Genomic DNA, 21,548 nt, shown 5'->3' on the forward strand with positions numbered 1-21,548 from the left:
AAACAGAATCGGTATAAGTGAACAAAATGCTGAAAAGCCAATTGAAAATAGTCTGAATTTAGAACTATTTCTTGTGAACTTCACACCGATATACGAAACTAAAAAAGTTTCGAATACTTCTAGAGCATTTTTAACAACGGTCAGACGCGTTGCCTTAAAATATTGTTCACAGTGCTATTCACCAGTTGGAATTCTAGTAACTAAAAATGCCTTCAAATCAGCCTTCCATCATTGTCGATCAATGCAGTACAGTGGGGTGCACGAGTATTGATTGGCAAATTGTCCATAACTATTGTCATTAAGTTTTTCTTGCATCGTACATGTTTTTAGGGACTGAATTTGTAAGTATAGTGGTGCAGAAGTTGTCGGTTTGTTTGCAGTTTTCTTCTAGTTTTTTGAAGCTCTCGTTCGGTGAAACAAAGAGAATAAACACACTGCTGGACAATTTGCTTGGCAACATTTATGCATCCCACTCTAAACAACATATCCATTCAAACTTTTAAACTAAACAGAGATAGTATAAGAAGATGACTTGTCACTGTCTTTTGTTTTCATTTTAAGCAGTGTTCGATTTTCGATATTCACAATAAAGTCATTATTTTAAAGCTAGCTAACTTTTAAGATTGAAGTTTTATTTGCAATTGCGGGTTCTATGAACTGCAACAGCAGTAAATAATATTAACGCTCAGTCGATCTAAAATGAAGTTAGAACGAATTCTGTAACTTCAAACATCATAAAATAGGAAACTGTAAATTTACTTTTTATTAAAGTATTAGCAATTTGTATAGTGTGAGGATCAGTGTCAAAGGTTAATGTGGGCTACAGTAAGTATACCTTTAAAACAGCCAAAATCAAAAAAAAGTAATTGTCTACAGTATGATCCTTCACAGATGAATATAAAAATTTTAAGACTTGTTCCAGTCGCAGAGAAAAAATAATTTATGCTACTTTCATCGACCACTTTGAGTGTCTTATGAACCATGAATGGAAAGTACACAACGTACATATCCAAACAATATGTAGACTGAGTTCTCTTTTGTAGAGCATTATTGTCACTGTTTATTGAAAATATTAAGTATGCTTAACGTAAATTATTCGTTTGCACTAGCTTTAGTTTTATACGTGCGAAGTCCTGTACTACGAAATTGCATTTTCTGCAAAACTTCAAAATCGAACACTGCCTAATTGATTGGTCATTCTTATGTCAACGTAATTCTCGACAAGTCATTCGTCTCATTATCGTAATTGTATTGGTAGAAGGATAACAGTACCAGTCGGTCGAAGTTGTAGTAGTACATGACACGCTGATAGTTCGAGGGAATGTTTCAGATTTGTGTATATACAAGAATATGAAATAAAAAGGCGTTCGTCTAATTTTTAAACAAAATATATTACACAGAATTTGAACAAAAACCACTGATGACATTTCGTGTTTCGTACATATTCACAATAATAATTTATTTTTTTGGAAAGCAAAATTACAGCGTGGCATTTACGTACATCCTGATTGTCATTTGTCTTTGTTGCGTCAACAGGAAAATTATATATACACACAAGTTCAATAAATAATAATAAATTATCAACAAACATAAGTCATTTACAAAGTACAACGGAAATATGTAAAGAATTGGAAGAGAAGATTTTGCAGTGAGCAAGTACATAAATAATGGAAGTGTATTTATGTCAACGCTTGTTTTTGACTTCATATAATGTTCTATGAGCGTTTATCGATATTGCTGCATCGATGAATTTGATTTTTCAATTGAGCAATTGTTCTTTAAATATGTAAAATAGAGCGAGACTGTACCTTAAGTAGCTTCTATCATAGCTTTAACTAAAGTCTGTAATTAGGCTAGTACTCTAATATCATTACGATGCTTTTACTGAATCAGTCTTTTGTCTTGAAATCAGCTTAGGAGATGCAATTTGAGTTACATCATTCGAACTTTTACGATTGTTTAGTCATATTTGGCTAATAAAGCTAAATTCCAAGCACTTGCTGAGGTGTTCTAGTGAAGTCCTCGCTAATCTAGAACTATGACTATTAACATTACTCTTCTTGAAACTAAACTAGCCTAAAGCATGTTAGAAAACATGAAAAAATTTAGCAGTGCACAAGTTTGCTTTGTAATGGCTTACTAAATTGGTCAGCCATATTTGAGCGAGTATTTTCAAGGGGTAAAGTTATAGAAATGCAAGAATTGGGGCATGCAGTATAGGGTTTTAGTATAGAATTAGATTCGGACTTGCAATACGTCAGTTACATTTCTTGACACTGTTCATCGATGCAGCTTCGCTACGTGGTGGCGTAAAAAGCGTGACAACGTTACTCTTTATGCATTTTTTGAATCGATATAGCTAATATTTTCTGAGGACTTGTCACTCACGTGATCTTCTGGTATCATCATCGTCGTCATCATCATCATCGTCATCGTCATCATCATCATCATCGTCGTCGTCGTCATCCAGATCGTCGTCGTCGTCGTCATCTTCCTTCTCGTCTTCGTCGTAGTCGTCGTCGTCGAAGACGTCGTCGTCGTCGTCGGTGCTAGACGATGCCGCCACGTTGCTGGATACGGCGTCGGACGCCACCTCGTTGGCGGCATCGTCGACGGCGTCCTGCTCTGCGGAAGTCTCCTTCTGGTCCTCGGGGACTTCGTTGTTTTCGTCGTAAGCCTCTTCGCCCTCGGCGTAGTCGCCGGCGGCGTAATCTTCCGCTTCGGCAGCCGCTGCAGGGGCGGCCTGAGGGGCTGGAGCAGGGACGGCAGCTGCGGCCTCGGTTTCTTCCTCCTCGTCGTCATCTTCATCGTCGCCACCTGGAAGACATTGAGAATAGGTACATCATCACCTGAAACAATTAACTTACAACTTAATGTATGTAACTCTAGCACAAAAAAAAAATAGGCCATCAAAACTGTAAGTTTGTATGTATTAATAGTTCTGGTATGTAGTCTGTATACAGGGTGTTTCCGGACTGATGATACAAACTTTCAGGGATGATGGAGAAGGGCACACGTATCATTTTGAGGGCCTCCCCGATGGCGCAGTGGTAGCGTTGGCGCCTTGTAATCAAGGGGTCCCGGGTTCGATACCCGGTGGAGGCACAAGTGGTTCGGATCCCACTTTAAACTGTAGGTCCAGTCCCGATTAGCCTTACTGTGCATAAAGTGGACTTAAAACAACAAATCAATGAAAACGTATCATTTTGAGATAAGGAACCCTGCTCCGGAAACGACTTAGTCGAAAGTTATAAGCGAAAATCGGTGTATGAAGATGTAATACTTTTATTACCTGCACAAGTTTCACAAGCTGCTACATTCACAACAGTTGTTCAAAGTGGCGTCCCCACTTGATTTCTTCTTGCGGGGTCATGTGAAAAGTCTTGTGTACGAGACACCTTTCGAGACTGAAGAGGATCTCCTGGCAAGAATTCTCGCTGCCTGTGACATTGTTCGAACGACCCCGGGGTTGCTCCAACGGATACGACAGAACTTTGTGGGACGATGATGTCATGCCTGCAGCGAAGCTGGTGGACGCCACTTTGAACAACTGTTGTGAATGTAGCAGCTTGTGAAACTTGTGCAGGTAATAAAAGTATTACATCTTCATACACCGATTTTCGCTTATAACTTTCGACTATGTTGTTTCCGGAGCAGGGTTCCTTATCTCAAAATGATACATGTGCCCTTCTCCATCATCCCTGAAAGTTTGTACCATCAGCCCGGAAACACCCTGTATAGTTCAATAGAGGTGTCGAGTCCGAGTGCGTTGGAAGCTGGACCACCCACCTAGACAGGAATTGCGCTAGCGCGTTCTGGAAGCACGATACATTTTTTACATTCATTTTTAAAACACGTCACGAAATAGCTGTATTACTTTGATGGGTCACCAAAATTTACCATCTGAACCTCGGGGTGTTATTTGAAACATTTTCAGTGGCGGGAAACTCCAGTTGCATCTCTTGGAGCATCGGAATATTATGTTCTGAAATCTGCTCGTAAGCATATTCCTTCTGTGTCCAGTCTCACCTATTCATAGCTTCCTTCTTCAACGTTCTATATTCATGATAATATTGTTCCCGTCAAGTTATCCAGAATGTTGCTTGTTTCCTTCCACAGAGGCCTCAACTCTCGTTCTCCTTTCACAAGACATGACCTATCCAGTTTCCTTTATCAGTTTATAATGCTGTGTTTGTTCATTTGGTATCCTGTCGGAGCACTGATTCCTTTGATTCTCCGCAAAATCCACATCTCAAGTGCTCTAAGGGAGTTTTCAGACCGAAGTGACGAGTGTCGCTAAATATCACATGTTATACACGCATTTGGAGCAAGAGTTCATTATTTTACCGAGTTTTTGTCGACTTTTGCGAATATGGAAGGATTTGTATGTTGCTTCTTCACCCCCTCCCCTGTTGCTGTTACGTACGAAGAATATGTATTGAAGTAGCGTGCTTGTTTTAATGTTATAATTAGGACTAGGATTTTCATGACTTAGCATATTTTTTGGGTAAGGGTGATGTGTTCCCTAAATTGTGAGGAAACTAATTAAATGAAGGTGCTTTTTAAGGGCATATTTTGGCATATTTGGTCATTTCTACGTGATGAGCATATTTTTATGGATTTTCGGTCATATTCAGCATATTTTTGCATTTTCAAGAAATGTACAGTCATTTTCGAAGTGGATTCGTTCTTACTCTCGTGTTTACTCCAGTTTTTTTTTTTTTTTTGGACTGTAGCAAAATCTTTTACATTTTTATTTGAAAATTTAGAGAAAGTATTCCTTGTGCATTGCAACGCAGGGCCCATAAAGTGAACTAAAAATAGTACGAATGTGAAAATATCTCAGCAATTAGATATTCATGTTTGAAACAGTCCAGTTATAAGGGCATATTTTGTAAAATTTTAGGTCATAAGAGCATATTTCATTTTGCATATTTTGGTGATTTTTAGCCCTTGTTATAAAAGGTAAACAAAAAGGTAAAGTGCTCCCATGTGCATAGCACCACGCCATGAAGGCGTATAGGGGGTGTGGGGGTAAATTGTAGCCGTTGTTATAATCATTACTTTTGAGCTTTATGCTTCAGTAATTGAAAGTCGATTGAAAAGTGAAATACGTTTCTTAGAACGTCGGGTATGCGGGGATTGGTTTGAGGGCAAGTGGAGAAAATGCATTGGCTGAGACCGAAGAATGACTGCATGCTAAGCTGAGAGCATAGCCGCAACAGTTGACCTGGAATTGCAAGCGCGATCAGTATTTTTTTTCTGTGGCTATGCTCCTTTCCGGCATTTTTTATTCATTTTTTGTATATTGAAACTTTCTCCTACAAATACTATCCCAAGGTCTTATCGCAGTGTAAGAACGTTGATTGGACATTCACGTTTCCATTTGTTTTCTATTCGCACTATTAAAACGAGACCAATTGCAGCTTTGCAATTTAGACTGGGGCCACGAGCAGTGGCGTGCCCAGAGGGAGGGAGGGGGTTCATAACCCTCCGCTTTGCCCCATAATTCGTAAAGAAAAGGTAGGAAAAATATGGTAAAATGAGCACTGGCCACTAAAAAGAGTATCTCTAACAGTTGGGCTGAAAAGTTCATAGGCTAACATACTAAAAAATATTTTTTTGACAAAATTCGATTTTATTATTCAATATAGTTGCCTTCGAGGGCGATACAACGATTATAGCGGTCATACAATTTTTCGATGCCATTTTTATAGTACGATTTCTCTTTAGCCTCAAAATAGGCCTCAGTTTCGGCGATTACCTCTTCATCAGTGCTAAATTTCTTTCCAGCGAGCATTCTTTTAAGGTCTGCAAACAGGAAAAAGTCACTGGGGGCCAGATCTGGAGAATATGGTGGATGGGGAAGCAATTCGTAGTCTAATTCATATAATTTTGCCATCGTTTTCATTGATTTGTGACACGGTGCATTGTCTTGATGAAACAGCACTTTTTTCTTCTTCAAATGGGGCCGTTTTTTCGTGATTTCATCCTTTAAACGCTCCAACAACGCTATGTAATAATCTCAGCTATCTCGATCAACTTCACTTTACGATCATTTAAAATTATTTTGTGGATTTTTTTGATGTTTTCGTCGGTAACAGCCTCTTTGGGGCGTCCACTGCGTGCATCGTCTTCGATGCTCATTTCGCCTCGTTTAAATTTAGCAAACCACTTCTCAACGGTTGATTTTCCTGGTACAGAGTCCGAATAATGTTTATCAAGCCAAGCCTTGGCTTCAACAGTATTTTTTTCGCCAAAAAGCAATGCTTTACTAACACACGAAATTCTTTTTTATCCAGTTTTTCACAATAACAAAAGCTGCTTCACTCACAATGCTATATCTCACGAACTAATTATCCGGCAGCTGTGAAATTTATACACGTATCTTTTGAAGGTTAGTACTAAGTAAAAATCACATGGATTTAATTCTAGTAACGCCATCTATGAGTCAGCCTACGAACTTTTCAGCCCAACTGTTATGTAGACCACGTCACACCATGGATTCATCGAGGCTTTTCCAATTTGAATTAGGGGCCAAGTATGATCTTCCTAGTAATTATAACATTTGAATCGATTACTATTTTATGGTCTAAAATTTCATGGCTCTGACTGCTACTCTAAGTAGGCCGAGATCGTTAAGTAATCATCCCACCGAAGTTCCCAGATTTGAATCCTGGAGCGGGCATTGATGTCCCGTTTTGAGTGTGTCCTTTCATCAATTGCCTCTAATCACCACCCATCCACATCCTCGCGATTAGTCAAAAGTGGCAGAAGAGTGGCGTCAAATAATAAAAAATACAACACATTCTACAAATCTGATTCTTCCGACAAAGATAATAGGCAGAGGCATGCATATTTCTTTTTTGACGGAAACACAAAATGTGAAATAACACTAATGTATATTTTTCACGTTTTTGAAAGGTGTGAGGTGTCATTTCTTCCCATGTTTTGTCACAAGATGAACTGCAAAATGTGAAAAAACCCTCTTAAACACGAAATTTAGAGTTTATCCTACCGACTCGACACTCTCAAATTTGAATTATCCTGTGAGTTATGCAAATCACGGAAGATTGATTGATTCTGCTGTAAATAAGAAGCAAAAATGGACCCCTTTACACAGAAATAAAATTAATACTCTGATAATTACATAAATGTGCTATTAGAAGTGCAATGTTAATTTTGTGTAATAAGTGTAGTTTTTAAATCAAATTTAGGGTATATTCGCCATTTTAACACCGAAATTCCATTTTATATACAACTTGTCATCTTGAAATGTGTCCAGTTTTTGCACCGAGATATTGATCTTTCATTCATTTAAATATGTGGCTGTAATAACAAGTCATTGTGATTAACGATTGGTTCATGCACAGGGGCGGAGGAAAGCTGACCACCAAGGGTGCCGATCACTGATGGGCAATTTTAACTGAAAATTGAAATTATATTACTTATATAATGACACGAGAGGAAAGGACGAGGAGCCGCGATGGGTCTGTCGGTATGGCGTCTGACCCAGGTTCGATTCACGAATAGGATTCGCCCGGACTCAAATCAGTGGGTACCTGGGGGTAACCCTGGAGATATAAGTGTACTGAGCGAGGTGTTGAGCACGTCAGCTCCAAAAATTCCCGAAATCGAGAATGAATGGGACCCTGCCTCCACATTCCTACACTGTGCATTGTGTAACGAAGATTGATTGTTTCAGCATTGTTGATAGTTTCAAAGGTGCATGCATATGCCAAATTTTCTTAATGGTTGACGTTTCCTTGCATTACGTAGATGCCACTCGTATGGAAGATTGTTACACAGACGCAACCTTCTTGAACCCGCGGCTCGGTAAATTCGTTGCTTTTTGGTTTTTTTAAGTCGATGCCCCGATCCCAAAAATTTTACTCGAAAGTGGCTTTCTGTTTTTTTTTTAAAATGTACATGTTAATTAATATGTACCCTTGAAATGTAATATTAATAAATAAATTATGGCGTAATCCTTATAGACACCAAAATTCTAATTAATCAGAATATTTCCACCTCAATTTATTGGTTAATGAAAATTGCCGTGTAAACTAAACTGACCGTGGTACCTGTCCGTCAACCTCCAAATTTGCAACGTCCCCCCAAGATTAGATCCTTTGATCGCTCCCCGCCAATGTCGGGAAAACATATTCTGTTATCGCAGTCGAGCTCAAACCCGAACGAAACGTCAAGGTGATTGCCAGCTTGGACTGCAAGTCACTTCACTCTTTCGGTTCTGACTCGAGAGAGACCCAGCAGTTAAGATTGAAATTTGGAAGCTGCTCTCACCATCACTGACGAGAGAGAATTTCTTTTTATCGCTGGTGAGCCACGAACGAAATAACATTTTCCCATGTGATTGTCAGCTCGAGCTGCAAGTCACAAATTTCAGGAGAACATCTCATGGCCAGGCTGTTGAGGAACACTGCTCTATGCCATTTTCTATACATGAAGTCTGTCAGATCTCAAGTTATGAACAAGTACACTGGGTACGTGTGCGAGGTTAAATTGTTGCCTACGTGCTAGGGCGCGTCAAGTATCTAGCGAACAGCTTGATCGCTCAGCTACTTGACGGCCAAAGAGGCGTTGCTCCGCGAGCGCTGCTCACTTGATCGCTGAGCGAACTTGAACCTTGCTCGCCACAGGTTTGAGCGTTTTTGTTTTTCGATATCGCGAGGCATAGGGAAGAAGAGGAAAACTGTATGATTTGAGGATGGCGAGGTGGTGAGCCGCGAGTGGCGTGGCGACCAATGAGGAAATATTTATGATGAACGGCTTGCGATATAGCGTCATTAGAGAGGAAGTTCAAGTAACAGAAGGTGATGTAATATTCCAGTTTTTTGTAATTGTATTAAAATGAAAGTGTTGTTTATTCCAAATTATAAATATTAAATATACACCGTAGTTTTGGAAAGTTGTGCAAGGGTGTGAAAAGGAAAATTTGGACAGTTTTTTTCACATCAACTATTCTATTTCCATAATTAACAGCTTTTCAAGCACCGAAATCTTGTCCACTCGACGCAGCCACATTGATCACAGATTATTCAAAGGCACTGACATTTTAATCAATGAGCGAACAGCGTCAAGTAAATGATCTGTCTGCTCAACGAGCGGAAATCTTGCTCAGATACTTGACGGGCCCGTGTTCTTGTTTACTGTCTTTGGAAAGACTTGCGCTATTACTGGTTACTCTCGAATCGGCGGGTCAAGGTCACGGCCGTCTCTCCCCGATATCCTCTCCTACGTGTTGCCAGCATAATTTTTTTTTACCGAGTGTCTAACAGAAGTTCTAATATTTACAGAACTTGCTACCGCTAAACTATTGGGCCTCGTTGTCACAATTCGAATTGTGATTGTTGTTTTAAGTCAACTTTATGCACAGATGGGCTTCTCGGGACTGGACCTATAGTTTAAAGTGAGATCCGAAGCAACAAGTGCCTCCACCGGGTATCGAACCTGGGGCCCCTTGATTACAAGGGGACGACGTTTTCACTACGCCATCAGGAGGTCCTAAATTGTTAAGAAGTTAGCACGCGTGTCATACATAGGAATTCAGTCTGGAGATTATTCTCTGTTCGTTGTAAGAACGGCAGCTGTGCAGGAACCTTACGCGGAGTAATATAGTGCATGTGGTAAAACCATACCACTCAACGTAGCTGCTGGGATGAAGTTGTGGGACCTCACACAAGGGGTCCGAAAAGTCTACCTGGATATTTTTTAAACATTAAATAAGAAAATCATGGTCTACATGAACGTTCAGTATGCGTTTCAACAAAAAGATACGTGGGTTAGTTTTTTTGTACGATAAAAAAAAAAGGTAAAGTGCTCCCCTGTGCATAGCACCACGCCATGAAGGCGTATAGGGGGTGCGGGGGTAACGCCCCACACTTTCTTGATCCGGTCGTGAGTGGGGGTGATGTGATCAGCATCACGCCCCTGACCGCCTTTACCCCCCAGGGTTTCCCCCAGGTACCCATGTTATTCGACGCTGGGTAGGCGCCGGGGCCGCTTCCATCGTTAGAAAAGTTCCCGGATTTGAACCGGCCGGGTATCGAACCCGGGACCTTTAGCATGGTAGTCAGACGCGTTACCGACTGAGCCACCGCGGCCACCACTTTTTTGTACGATAAATTTCATTTTTTTTTTTTACATTTGGGAGTAGAGTGAATGCCATAGCCAGATGTCGGGCACACCTGAAACGTCCGATGTTACCAGTACACCTCGTAATTGTAAAAAAAAGAACATGCTTTTTTTCTGAACATGTCATAATTAATCCAATAAATCGAAAATGCTAAAAAAATATATCTTCTTTTAGCAATTCCATAAATACCCGCAGAGATCATCGATACACATGGAAATGTTTTGCAAGCGGCTCCATAAATGTATTTTATCCATGTTTGTTTTCGCTTCGTCCAGGGGTGCCCACAAGGAGGATTCTTGACGCGCCTGCGTCATGGGGAATTTTTGGGGGGACAAAATTCTATAGTTTAGCTACCAATTCTATATATCTTCACACAAAAATGGGTGGGATCGTTCCGTTTGATTGACTTGTTATTGATGGTTATTATGTACAGTTTTTCTATCTACCTGTGGGTGATCGCGACCTCTTATGCCTTTAGAATCGATTTGAAAGGGCAGGGCTGCGGTTTTTGTTCTCTAAAGCTTACGTATTTCGAAAATGTATATTTTAAAAGAAATAAATCAATTATAGACATTCAAACAAAAATCAATTACTGCTTGTTTATCCAAACTATATTTATGTGTGTGTATGAGGGGGAGGGTTATGATTAACTACTTTGGGGGGATGAGTCCACGGCCTTGGGGGGGATGGGCATCCCTACTTCGTACAGATATTTTTTTACACCTTAGTAACCTTTTCCTCACACTGAACATTCATGTAGAGCATCATTTTTTTATTTAGTGTTTAAATATCGCGGGAAATGTAACAAAATGCGATTTGGATTGGGGAGGGGGGATAACGACACTGCGTCCCAACAGGCAGGAAAAATCCAGATGTGTTACTGCGGATGCCAAGTGTCTCACCGTATCTTTCCAAGAGTCTTACTTATAACTAGGGACATTGAATTTTCGCGATGCGCGAAATCGCGAAATGTGAAAAAAGATGCAATTTTTAACATTCTGCACGTAACTACACCCCCAATGATGAAATATGCATGAGTTTTATTCGCGAAGTAATGCGAAATGTGTGCTTTTCCACGAAATGAACGCCTTTTCGCGAAATAACCGTGAAATATCATCAAATTAAGTAGAAAACACGCAAAAACCGGCAATCGAGGTTGTGCGCGCAAACTGTCGATTTGTAACGAAACGTTTTTCCTAAAGTTTTCTACCACTTGCAGCTGAAGAAGGTTTTATCTTCGATCACATCAGGAAGACGCTGAAAATTGGGAATTCCCATGCACGTAATCTCAGTTCGAAAACTTCGCTGCCTAAGTTGCATTCCTTTCTTACCCCGAATGTCTACTCAACTTCCAGTTTCATTGAACTTGCTAGCTGTAGCAGCGATAAGATTAGTCTGTTCCCGCAGATCAAGGGAAACAATGGTGTCATTTGTGTTCAGTCATGAATGAATTTTGTTTAGGTTATCATCATGTGATTTTCAACATGTGTTTGTGTATGTGCAGTAGTGATTATTTTATTTGTTGGACAGCAGGGATATCCTTTAAATACATACAATGAATAAAGCACTTGAGATATGCTATTTAGAAATGAAGTGATTTTGTGTAGTTGTCTTCTTTTTGGTTGGACAGCTAAGTACTTGTGTATGTGTACAGTATATAAAAATGAAGTAGTTTATCAATTTAATCTTTTGTATGTTGTTTCCTCTCATAATGAAAAAGTGTGTGCCAATTTTTTCCACCGCTGGTATATACCGCTGATCTATCATTTTATTTACCGCTCTCCTCAGTTTTCATTTACCATAAATTTGTCTCCCTACATATAACAAAATCACCAACCAACATCGTGTTCTGATATAAGCAAGGAATGCCTTCGTTCTTATGTTAGGCTTGTTAGGTTCAGTCGGGCTTGGTTGTTTGTGAATGTCCATTCATCAATTTCATCATTTCATCACTCATCCCCATCTTCGCAAATTAGCCAAGAGGCACAAAACGCGAAGTAAAATAAACTAAATCAATCAATCAATCAATCCAGTGTTGTTTGTGGTGCGTAGTAGAACTTCAGTGATCAGATGCCGAAGCGTCTGTCAACCTTGCTCCCAAAAGCTCCACAGTATACTCTTCAAGCCTACTCTTTAATATGCTGTGGAAGAATTATTGTGAAGCGAAGGGATAACACTATTTGATATCAAGAGATACTTATGAGTTCCATCTCTGCTACAGAATGTATAATTTGTTACGAGGCACTCAGAATGACATTCTTATATTGCCTCTATGTCAGTTTAAGAGAATATGCTGCGCATATACAGGGTGGCTCAATAAGTCACTTAACACCCTCAGTACAAGGCCACTGCGGCATGGAATGTGAAAATTGCGATGACCAATCATTGCCTGGCCAAGGGGGAACCACATTGACGCCACCCACACGGTCGGCGGCCATCTTGATGTCCGCCATCTTGAATTCAACTTCAGAATTTTAAATGGGAAGGGGGTCGTGCGACATATCAAAATGGGCTAGAATTTCACGAGAAATGTAATGGTGAAGGTTTTTTCGACGTATCTTTAACCAGTAAAAAGTTATGACTGAATTCTTGTACCAATTTGCTCCTTTTCGAGGTGTTAGAAAAATGCCTTAAAATTTGTTTAGCGCATCGGTAATTCATCGAGATCAAAGTGACGTCTAGGGAGAGAAGTTCGCATGCCATTGCACACGATTTTAATCGGATACACCCATGAAGAGCTGCGCATTATAAATGGTTGTCGCGAACAATTTACAGTGTGACGCTTCCATTGAATTAAAAGTCCTTCACAGTGACAAGGCTAATGTTTATGTTCAGAAGGAAGTTTATAAACAGAATATTCGATGCTTTTTATCTGATAACCCATTTTCGACAGATCAAAGCTGAATGGTTAGTGTTGGTAAGTTAATGGTGTGGCGTGCTGTGTGGAACACGATTGGTTAGTCAATTTTCCATCAACGGAACCTTAAATGCTTAGGGCTACTTGAATTTGTTAAATAAACAGTTTTTTTCATCCTTGCTTATGGAAGAAGGTACTTTTTACAGAGTTTTTTCAATAGGGAAGAACACCAGAACACTTATGGGAACGTTATGAACCTCTTTTTGTCCAAAGTTAGTTATCAGATGACAAGGGTCGCATATTCTGTTTATGAACTTCCTTCTGAACATAAACATTAGCCTTGTCACTGTGAAGGACTTTTAATTCAATGGAAGCGTCACACTGTAAATTGTTCGCGACAACCATTTATAATGCGCAGCTCTTCATGGGTGTATCCGATTAAAATCGTGTGCAATGGCATGCGAACTTCTCTGCCTAGACGTCACTTTGATCTCGATGAATTACCGATGCGCTAAACAAATTTTAAGGCATTTTTCTAACACCTCGAAAAGGAGCAAATTGGTACAAGAATTCAGTCATAACTTTTTACTGGTTAAAGATACGTCGAAAAAACCTTCACCATTACATTTCTCGTGAAATTCTAGCCCATTTTGATATGTCGCACGACCCCCTTCCCATTTAAAATTCTGAAGTTGAATTCAAGATGGCGGACATCAAGATGGTCGCCGACCGTGTGGGTGGCGTCAATGTGGTTCCCCCTTGGCCAGGCAATGATTGGTCATCGCAATTTTCACATTCCATGCCGCAGTGGCCTTGTACTGAGGGTGTTAAGTGACTTATTGAGCCACCCTGTATTGTCCCCACAATGGAAACAGGAAGTGCTGCATCTTATTGCCAACAATGAGTAACGTGCTTGCGTTTAAAGATTTATTTACAGGCACGGGGCAATACCACTGCGTTTCCAGAATGTCCATTTTATAGTCTACCATGCGATAGGCCCGGGTTCGATCCCCGGCGAGGGAGAATCTGGATTTTTCCATTTGTTCAAGGGGCTCCGGCGCCCACCCAGCATTGTGTAAAGTGGGTACCTGGAGGAAACTCGGGGGTGGCGTAAAGGCGACCACGATCAACAAAGTGTGGCGCCCTAATTCCACACCCAATATTCGCCTTCATGGCGTGGTGCAAATCACAGGGGAACACTTTACCCTTTTTTTTTTACCATTTTATAGTTCACGTGATGCAAGAGAAAGGCCTAAGTCCTATTTTGAGTTGTGGACATTCTATAGATGTTAATTGTCGTTATTTGCTTGATTGATTGAGTTGGTTTTTTAAGTCCACTTTATGCACAGTAAGGCTAATCGGGGCTGGACCTACAGTTTAAAGTGGAATCCGAACCACTATGTACCTCCACCGGGCATCGAACCCGGTACCCCTTGATTACAAGGCGACGACGCTACCACTGCGCCATCAGGGAGGCTCAGTCGTTATTTGCGCTCACTGGGTTGTTGTTATCAAAAGATGAGCGGCGCATGCATACATATTTTGCATACAGGGTCCAGCAGAAGTAAATCCTGTTTTTAAGTGGTGTAGGCTAGCATAAAATGCATAAAGTGTATTTTAATGCAATGCTGTAATTGTAACGTACAAGTTTACTGAAGTAAAATTTCCCTGGGGTGGCCGGCTTGGTCCCCGGAGCAAACTCCGCTCGATTTATTTTGTGGGGGTGTCCTCAAAGTTCTTGTGTACAAACCTAAAATGTCGTATGATGTGCTTCTGTGTGGTGGTGTGTTATGTTCCACAAAAAAAGAGGACCCTAACATTTCTTCTTTGAATAACCTGCAGTTGCTTATGTTGTATTTCTCAGTATGGATTAATATTTGAACAAAAATGAGATGAACGTAATTCAACAAATGCGGTTATCAAAAATGCATTGGTATTAAGGGAAAGTGCATTTCCCCTTTACACTGCAAATGTCGTCCAATAAATCTGAAGCTGGCTGCCATAGGGTTTGGTTTCTCAACCGCCGGACCGCGAGAGGTTATCCTAAAATTGGTCATTTTAGTTTGTGCTGCAATTTTCATTAACAAACACTGTATTTATATTTGCCAAGAAACCTAGACATAATCGAACCGTAACTCTTTATGACTATGCCATAATTTACTTATTAATATTTAACTTCAAGTGTACATATTAATTAATGTATGGGTATTTATGAGTTATGTTGTGGGGATCGGAGCATCGACTTTGGAAAGTAAAGAATTTACCAGGCTCCAGTCTCTGTAAGACCGTGTCCGAAAGGTGCAAGACCGTATTTGCAGCGAGCATCCTCTGAGCATGGTCTTGAAATCGTGGACTGGAAGTGAAAGTCTTTCGAATTGCACTTCGACTGCAGCGCCAAATACGACCAGTATATAAAATTGAGTACTCGTTGTTTTCCTCGCGTTTTAAACACTTGTTTTTCACCATAGAAATCACATAGCATTTTCAAATGTTCGTACACATACATTTCTACACATTATAAGAACTTTAAAAGAACTTCCTGGCCCATAACTTATAATATTTAACCTGTGTTGCTGGCTTTCTACCTGCGTGATTTTAAACAAATGAACAACTAGTGTGGAAATCACATGACCTAGTCAGCTCCCGTCTGTACTGCAAGCAGTGATGTGCCGTAGACTATAAGTTTACGTCTACATGCGTTGTCTACACGTAATCTACGCGTAGATTACATTGGGTTGTAGTTTACATAGACTACGTAGACAATCAAAAGTGCATTAAAATTAATTTTCAAGGGTTTCATGAAAGGAAAGTGAAATTTTCAAGTATATTGGTTCCTAACGAAATGAAAAGACACCTATTTACAACAAAATTTCTCTTCTCTTCTATCATCAACTATGGAAGAAGATAAATAGCATGCAAAAAAACAACAACAGATGGCAGTCGTGAGGCAAGAGTGGTCTTTTCCCCATAAAACACTAGAATATTTTCTATATTTGGTTTCTTCCTAGGTGAGAAATTGTTCAAATTTGGAAGAAAGAGTATGAAAAGTTCTTTTCAAACATCAGCAACTGATACGCAGTATAATTTTATTCTAATTCCACGGCGCCCTTTGCTAAGTTGTCACCTTTCGCCATGTTGTTTACACAGATTACGTAAACTACGTGTATAAAATAATCTACGTGTAGAATGTAGACTATCGTTGTTTACACGTAGACGCACATCACTGACTGCAAGCTATGCACTTGCGTACTTCTGTTCTTGGTGCTTTCGAACTGTACTAGGTGACGTCACTTCCGCCAAGACCATACTTCAAGTCTCTACTTTGTACCTTTCGGACAGAGCCTATGCTTCATCGTGTGAAACATGTATTTCCCAGAAAGACAGTAACGACTCTTGTAGTCATAATTGAATCGTTTATTTCAGAACCCCCATCGACCACTTCCGGCGAAAATTATATGTTTACAGTTTCATATAGCCCTTGCCTCGTTTGATGTAGAAACCGTTCATGTATCACGAACCTAACGCAGGTAAGTGACCTCGAAATATCCGTTTACTACAGAAACCCCTCAAGCGCCGCGATATAGAGGCGTTCTGCAGAAAAGACGTAACTTCTGTTGGTACCAACTGATTCAATCTGGAGTTCCGTACAGTTAGCAATACTGCGTTATATCCAAGAACAACCTACGTAGAATTCCAGCAAAATAGAAGCCACACCATTGTGAAGTTTGTGATAAATCTATGTGACAGATGATGGTTCGACATAATTGACCATCGCTTTCCAGTTCGTGGTTATTGATTCCTACCGTGCGTCTGTGATTTTGGTTCCATCAAACGCGTTTTTTAAAAAAGAGGGACCGAATTTATAAGCCTTGAAAATATGTTTATCTGATGTCTAACGCAAGCCAAGTTAGACATTTCTCCATTCACAGAGTTCAAACTGAAGAAAACCGTTCTTTCAAGAAGTGGTGGTCTCACTCATACAAGAAAACAACCAAATCCAACTAAAGAGGTACACAGAAGGAAGAATGGTTGCCTTTCAAAAAAGCACTTCCTTCAGCAAGAGAGCTAAGGGAACAGTTGTAGCTAAACAGTTCATCCGTGGACTGAATTCCTCAACGTTCAGCTTGCTGAGCTACTCGCAGGAAGAGCTTACCCAGCATGACAGGTCCCCATAAACAGGAAGAAATTAAACGATGTTCGTTAGTTTCTGGATTACACATGCAGATATGAGAGTTTCTACGACAATATTCTGCTGTGGCTAACAACAGATTGGACTATGAGGAAGATTAGAACCGTTAATATACTGATGTTGTTCTTTGCAAATGTGAATTGTTTGTCTTTTAACGTGGAAGTTTTTTTCTTTTGATACCCTGAAGTTTCGCTCAAATTATTCTGACGAAAACAATATATTTCTGTTTTCAACAATTTTTTATTTTCTTCACGCACGATGTCATCTATTTCATTAATAAAAAAGAACAAAATTCTTACTTTTTATTAGTTTCAATTTTTCCCTCCGAAGACAAAATAATAACAAATGAGCAATATTAAATCGCGAAGAAAATGGCGTAAAAGAAATGTACAAAAGTGGTTTACTGCAAACCTCCCCATGTGAAAATTAGAGAGAGAGTTATTTCCCCACTACTAAATATCGAAACCCCTCAAAAACCACGTAAGAGTGTTTGGTTGGCTAATGGACTTCAGTTTGGCCAATTTGTTTTACTGCTCTCAAATATTATGCGGAACAATAGCACATGTTTTTGTTATTTTTGGTAAAAGGGGGTTTCTGAAATAAACTATTCAATTCTTATTTGAAACCAACAACGGTGAGTTCAATTACCTTCAGAAATTGATGTTACCAGTGCCTCACCGGTGTGCTGCTATATCATCAGGCCAAGAATCAGTTCGACCAAATATAAGTTTCCACCTGGCGTACGTTTCAATCTGCTTTCATTTCAACTACAACTGTCATATTCACCAAAACTGTGGAATGAAGGTTGCAAATGCACATTCAGGGGTTATGCCAAAATCTGGCTCTGATCATTTGCACGAATGTCGGATGGTTAAAATTATACTGTTCAACAGTGAAAATGTAAATTAAATTAAAGTAACCAATCCTTGCTGTGGGGAAGTGACAGTATGGATAATTTTACCAGTATACCTTTTTCGGTCTTCCAGTTGTGTGTCCCATCTCTAATTTGTACATAGGATAGTGACAGTAGATCTGTAAATTACATTTTAGTGCTAAAATGAATGGTAACTCTTCCTTATCTGTTGAATTTCGTTCTAAAGTAACGTTTATAAAAGACCGTTCCCCCGGGCCTCTCAGATGCCGTTGTCGCCTTGAAATAAATGGATCCTCGATGGAGGCACATAAAGTGATACAAAAAAAAATGTTGCCTCCCTGCAAATGTTCTTTGGAGTGATTGCTTAAAACTTGTGGCGCAAAGATTTTCTCTCTAATTGAGCGAAATATCGAACGAAATATAATTCAACAGTCTGTCCTGTTGAAAAATGTTCCCACAAAGGAGTAAAAACTTGATTGATTGAGTTGGTGTTTTAAGTCAACTTTGTGCGCAGTAAGGCTAATCGGGGCTGGGCCTACAGTTTAAAGTGGAATCCGAACCACTATGTGCCTCCACCGGGTATCGAACCCGGGACCCCTTGATTACAAGGCGTCGACGGAGTAAGAAGTTATATATCTTGATTCAAATAGTACGATTATCTGAACTAGTCCTGTCTTAAAACATAAAACGTATTTTTAGGCAGCCGTTGGAAAACAGTGCCACGATACAAAAAAAATCCTGTAATGAAGAGCCTTATCGAACGAGATGTCACTTGAACAAATTGCACATTTCCAGTTTTCAATATCAAGCGTTTCTCAAGAAGTACACCACGAAGTAAGAAATAACACCTAAAAAGAACCCTTCATAATCATATGTTCCTTCTCTTCATAACGCTATTGTTATCTTCACATTTATGACCATATCGCTTTCGTTGTGTATTCTAGACATGTTACTAAATATCAGTGTATTAATAACCCACTACCTATTTATCTACTTGTTAGTATACAAAGTGCATCTCTACGAAGTTAGTGCTGCTAATGTGAATGTGCACTACAAATCCCAAATAGTGCAAACCGTTGGACCCAATACCTGTACTTTTCTTAAGTTGGGTGCACGTTGCGTGTGCCAAGTTTATTTATTCATATTATTATATTTTCGTCAACAAGTCTTAGGTCGGAACTTATGTCCATCGGTATCTGTTTACATTGTTTTGTCTACTGCATCAAATTTCCATTTGAAAATAATTACATCTTCAAAAATATTATTTCGGCAATGTTTGTCATTGTTGCTTGACATTTAGTGATAAAGAGTCTAGTTGAAAATTGAACTTTGAAACTTCATGTATCCATAAATCTTATGTACCTTTTTCAAATTCAGAATAATTTTAACTTCCTGTTATAATATACGAAGCAAATATTAAATAACGATTGATTTACTGTAATGCTTAATATATTATATCATTATTTTATTAAAAACAGTAATCTTTTCTGTCCAAATAAGATAGATAATTTATAAATAAAATTATAGTAATATACTGTAATGAACATTGCACACTCTTAAATAGTTTCGTCGTATTAGCTCGGCTATTGACAACCAAATTTGTAAAAACTACAGTTTGTTTTTATAATTGAAACTTTTCACAATTACCTTTTAACCTTACTAAACATAATATAACCAATTATTTCTGAAATCTGATTCTGTTAGACTATAAATATATTTTAATGGTATGGAAACCAGTTGGTTTTAAAGGAAAAACAATCCTTATTTACACTTTATTTTCATTTGGCGTCATATTGCATCGAGCCAATACGATATCCAAGTTAGATTTTGTTTAAAACTTAGTTTAATTTTAGAAAACTCTTTAAAGTACATGTAAAGTACCTAATTTTAGAAATGACTAGGTTTAATTAATTTATAAGACTTAAAATTTGTTTTACGTTTTTCTGTTTTATTGCTGTCACAAACTGTACAGGAACAACAACAAGTACAACTTGTATTTGAACAGCACAATTTTTGTCAACATATTGTAGAAACAATCCACTCAAAAAATAAATACAATTAAATATCAACAATTAATCTCACACGATAAATACTACCTATAAATAAATAACGTTTTAAAAATATTTGTTCATACAATTTTGAGAGATTTTTATAGAATGAAAATATACTTTGGCTTGTATAAGCAATCTTTGGTTATGTTTTTGATTAGTTTTATAGTGTTTTAAATAAGTGTTTGCTGTTTACAAATTGTTTATTTTGTGAACTTTATCAGAAAGACAAAAACTGAATCTTTCTGTGAGCTTTTTTTGTTTTAGATGTAATTTCATATTCTGAATAGAATTGTTATTTCAAATTTCAGTATTTGGACATAAAATTATAGTTACTTGAGGACCCTAATTCGACAAAAGTGCTTTGTAATGTGTTAATACTTTTTTTTTAGACAATTGTTCTTGAAAATTTGTATCACATTTATGAAGTCTCACTTATTTACCTGATTTGACTTGAAGTGAAATTTATTTGGAAAAGTAATATTTAAGTTTGAAATTCGTCACTCACGTAGACAGGTAGAACCGTTGTCTTCCACACAGAGTCTAGTTTATTTGTCTTTAAAAAAAACACATGGCGCACACAATTTATTCTTAGAGAGATTTTTTTTATAAAAGAGATAACCATTAACCACCACACTACACCCAAACTACTACGCTGCCAACCCACCTCCTAGGATATCTTCAAAAAACCTTTCGAAGTAATCTTCATCATCGTCGTCATCATCTTCCTCTCCTCCTTCTTCCTCGTCTTCATCGTCGTCGTCGTCGTCTTCATACTCGTCCTCCTCCTCGTCGTCGTCTTCGTCTTCCTCGGCCCCGCCGCCGGCGGCCACCTCCTGCGCCGGATCGGCGGCCGTTTCGCTAGTGGCCGTCTGCCGCTGGTTTTTCCTGGCGGTCTCGACCAACGTTGCTTCCGGTTTCGCGTCCGTGGCGGTTTTCTTTTGGTTGAGGATGGGCGAGGCGTACGCGCACAGGGCCATGCACCCTAGCGCCAACAACAAAATCCACTTCATGATCCTGGAAAGACAAAAGACGATCGTCAATTATTGCCCTTTTAAACGAGTGAAGCCTTGTTTACTGATCGAAACAAGTGTCCGATGCTGTGAGCATGGCGATCATACAATACAAATATTCATAAAACAAAATTAAAAACAAAATATTTTCAGTAGCGAAGATGACAACTTGTAGATTGTGATTCTATAGATCGTGAAGATTGCCGCAAGCTATTTAAGAAGATACTAACAGTTGCAGGTTCTTGAAATAATTAATGAAAAGTAGTGAGGTGAAATTCACCGACTACACTAGGAAGAAAACTATAACTTTCAAAGAATTACTGATGCACGTTTAATAAAACAGGGCTGTAACGTGACCTCTGCATGTGAAATGAAGAAATTAACTATTTGTTTTACAATCTGTATTTTCCATAT

At 38.9% G+C, this 21,548-nt stretch overlaps 1 protein-coding gene across 1 annotated transcript in view; it reads right to left on the reverse strand.

The window, feature by feature from the left end:
- LOC145978004 (uncharacterized) overlaps nt 1-21,548 on the reverse strand; it is a 78,983-nt gene that overhangs the window by 39,018 nt on the left and 18,417 nt on the right. The window contains exons 2-3 of the mRNA XM_083110375.1: nt 20,789-21,138; nt 2,389-2,817 (exon numbers count right to left, since the gene is read on the reverse strand). Of these exons, the coding sequence (XP_082966501.1) occupies nt 2,389-2,817; nt 20,789-21,134 (775 nt within the window). The 5' untranslated portion in view covers nt 21,135-21,138. The remainder of the gene's footprint in view (nt 1-2,388; nt 2,818-20,788; nt 21,139-21,548) is intronic.

The sequence above is a fragment of the Lepisma saccharinum genome, chromosome 24 (genome assembly GCF_977018435.1).
Source record: "Lepisma saccharinum chromosome 24, izLepSacc3.1, whole genome shotgun sequence".
In the NCBI taxonomy this organism is placed as follows: Eukaryota; Metazoa; Arthropoda; class Insecta; order Zygentoma; family Lepismatidae; genus Lepisma; species Lepisma saccharinum.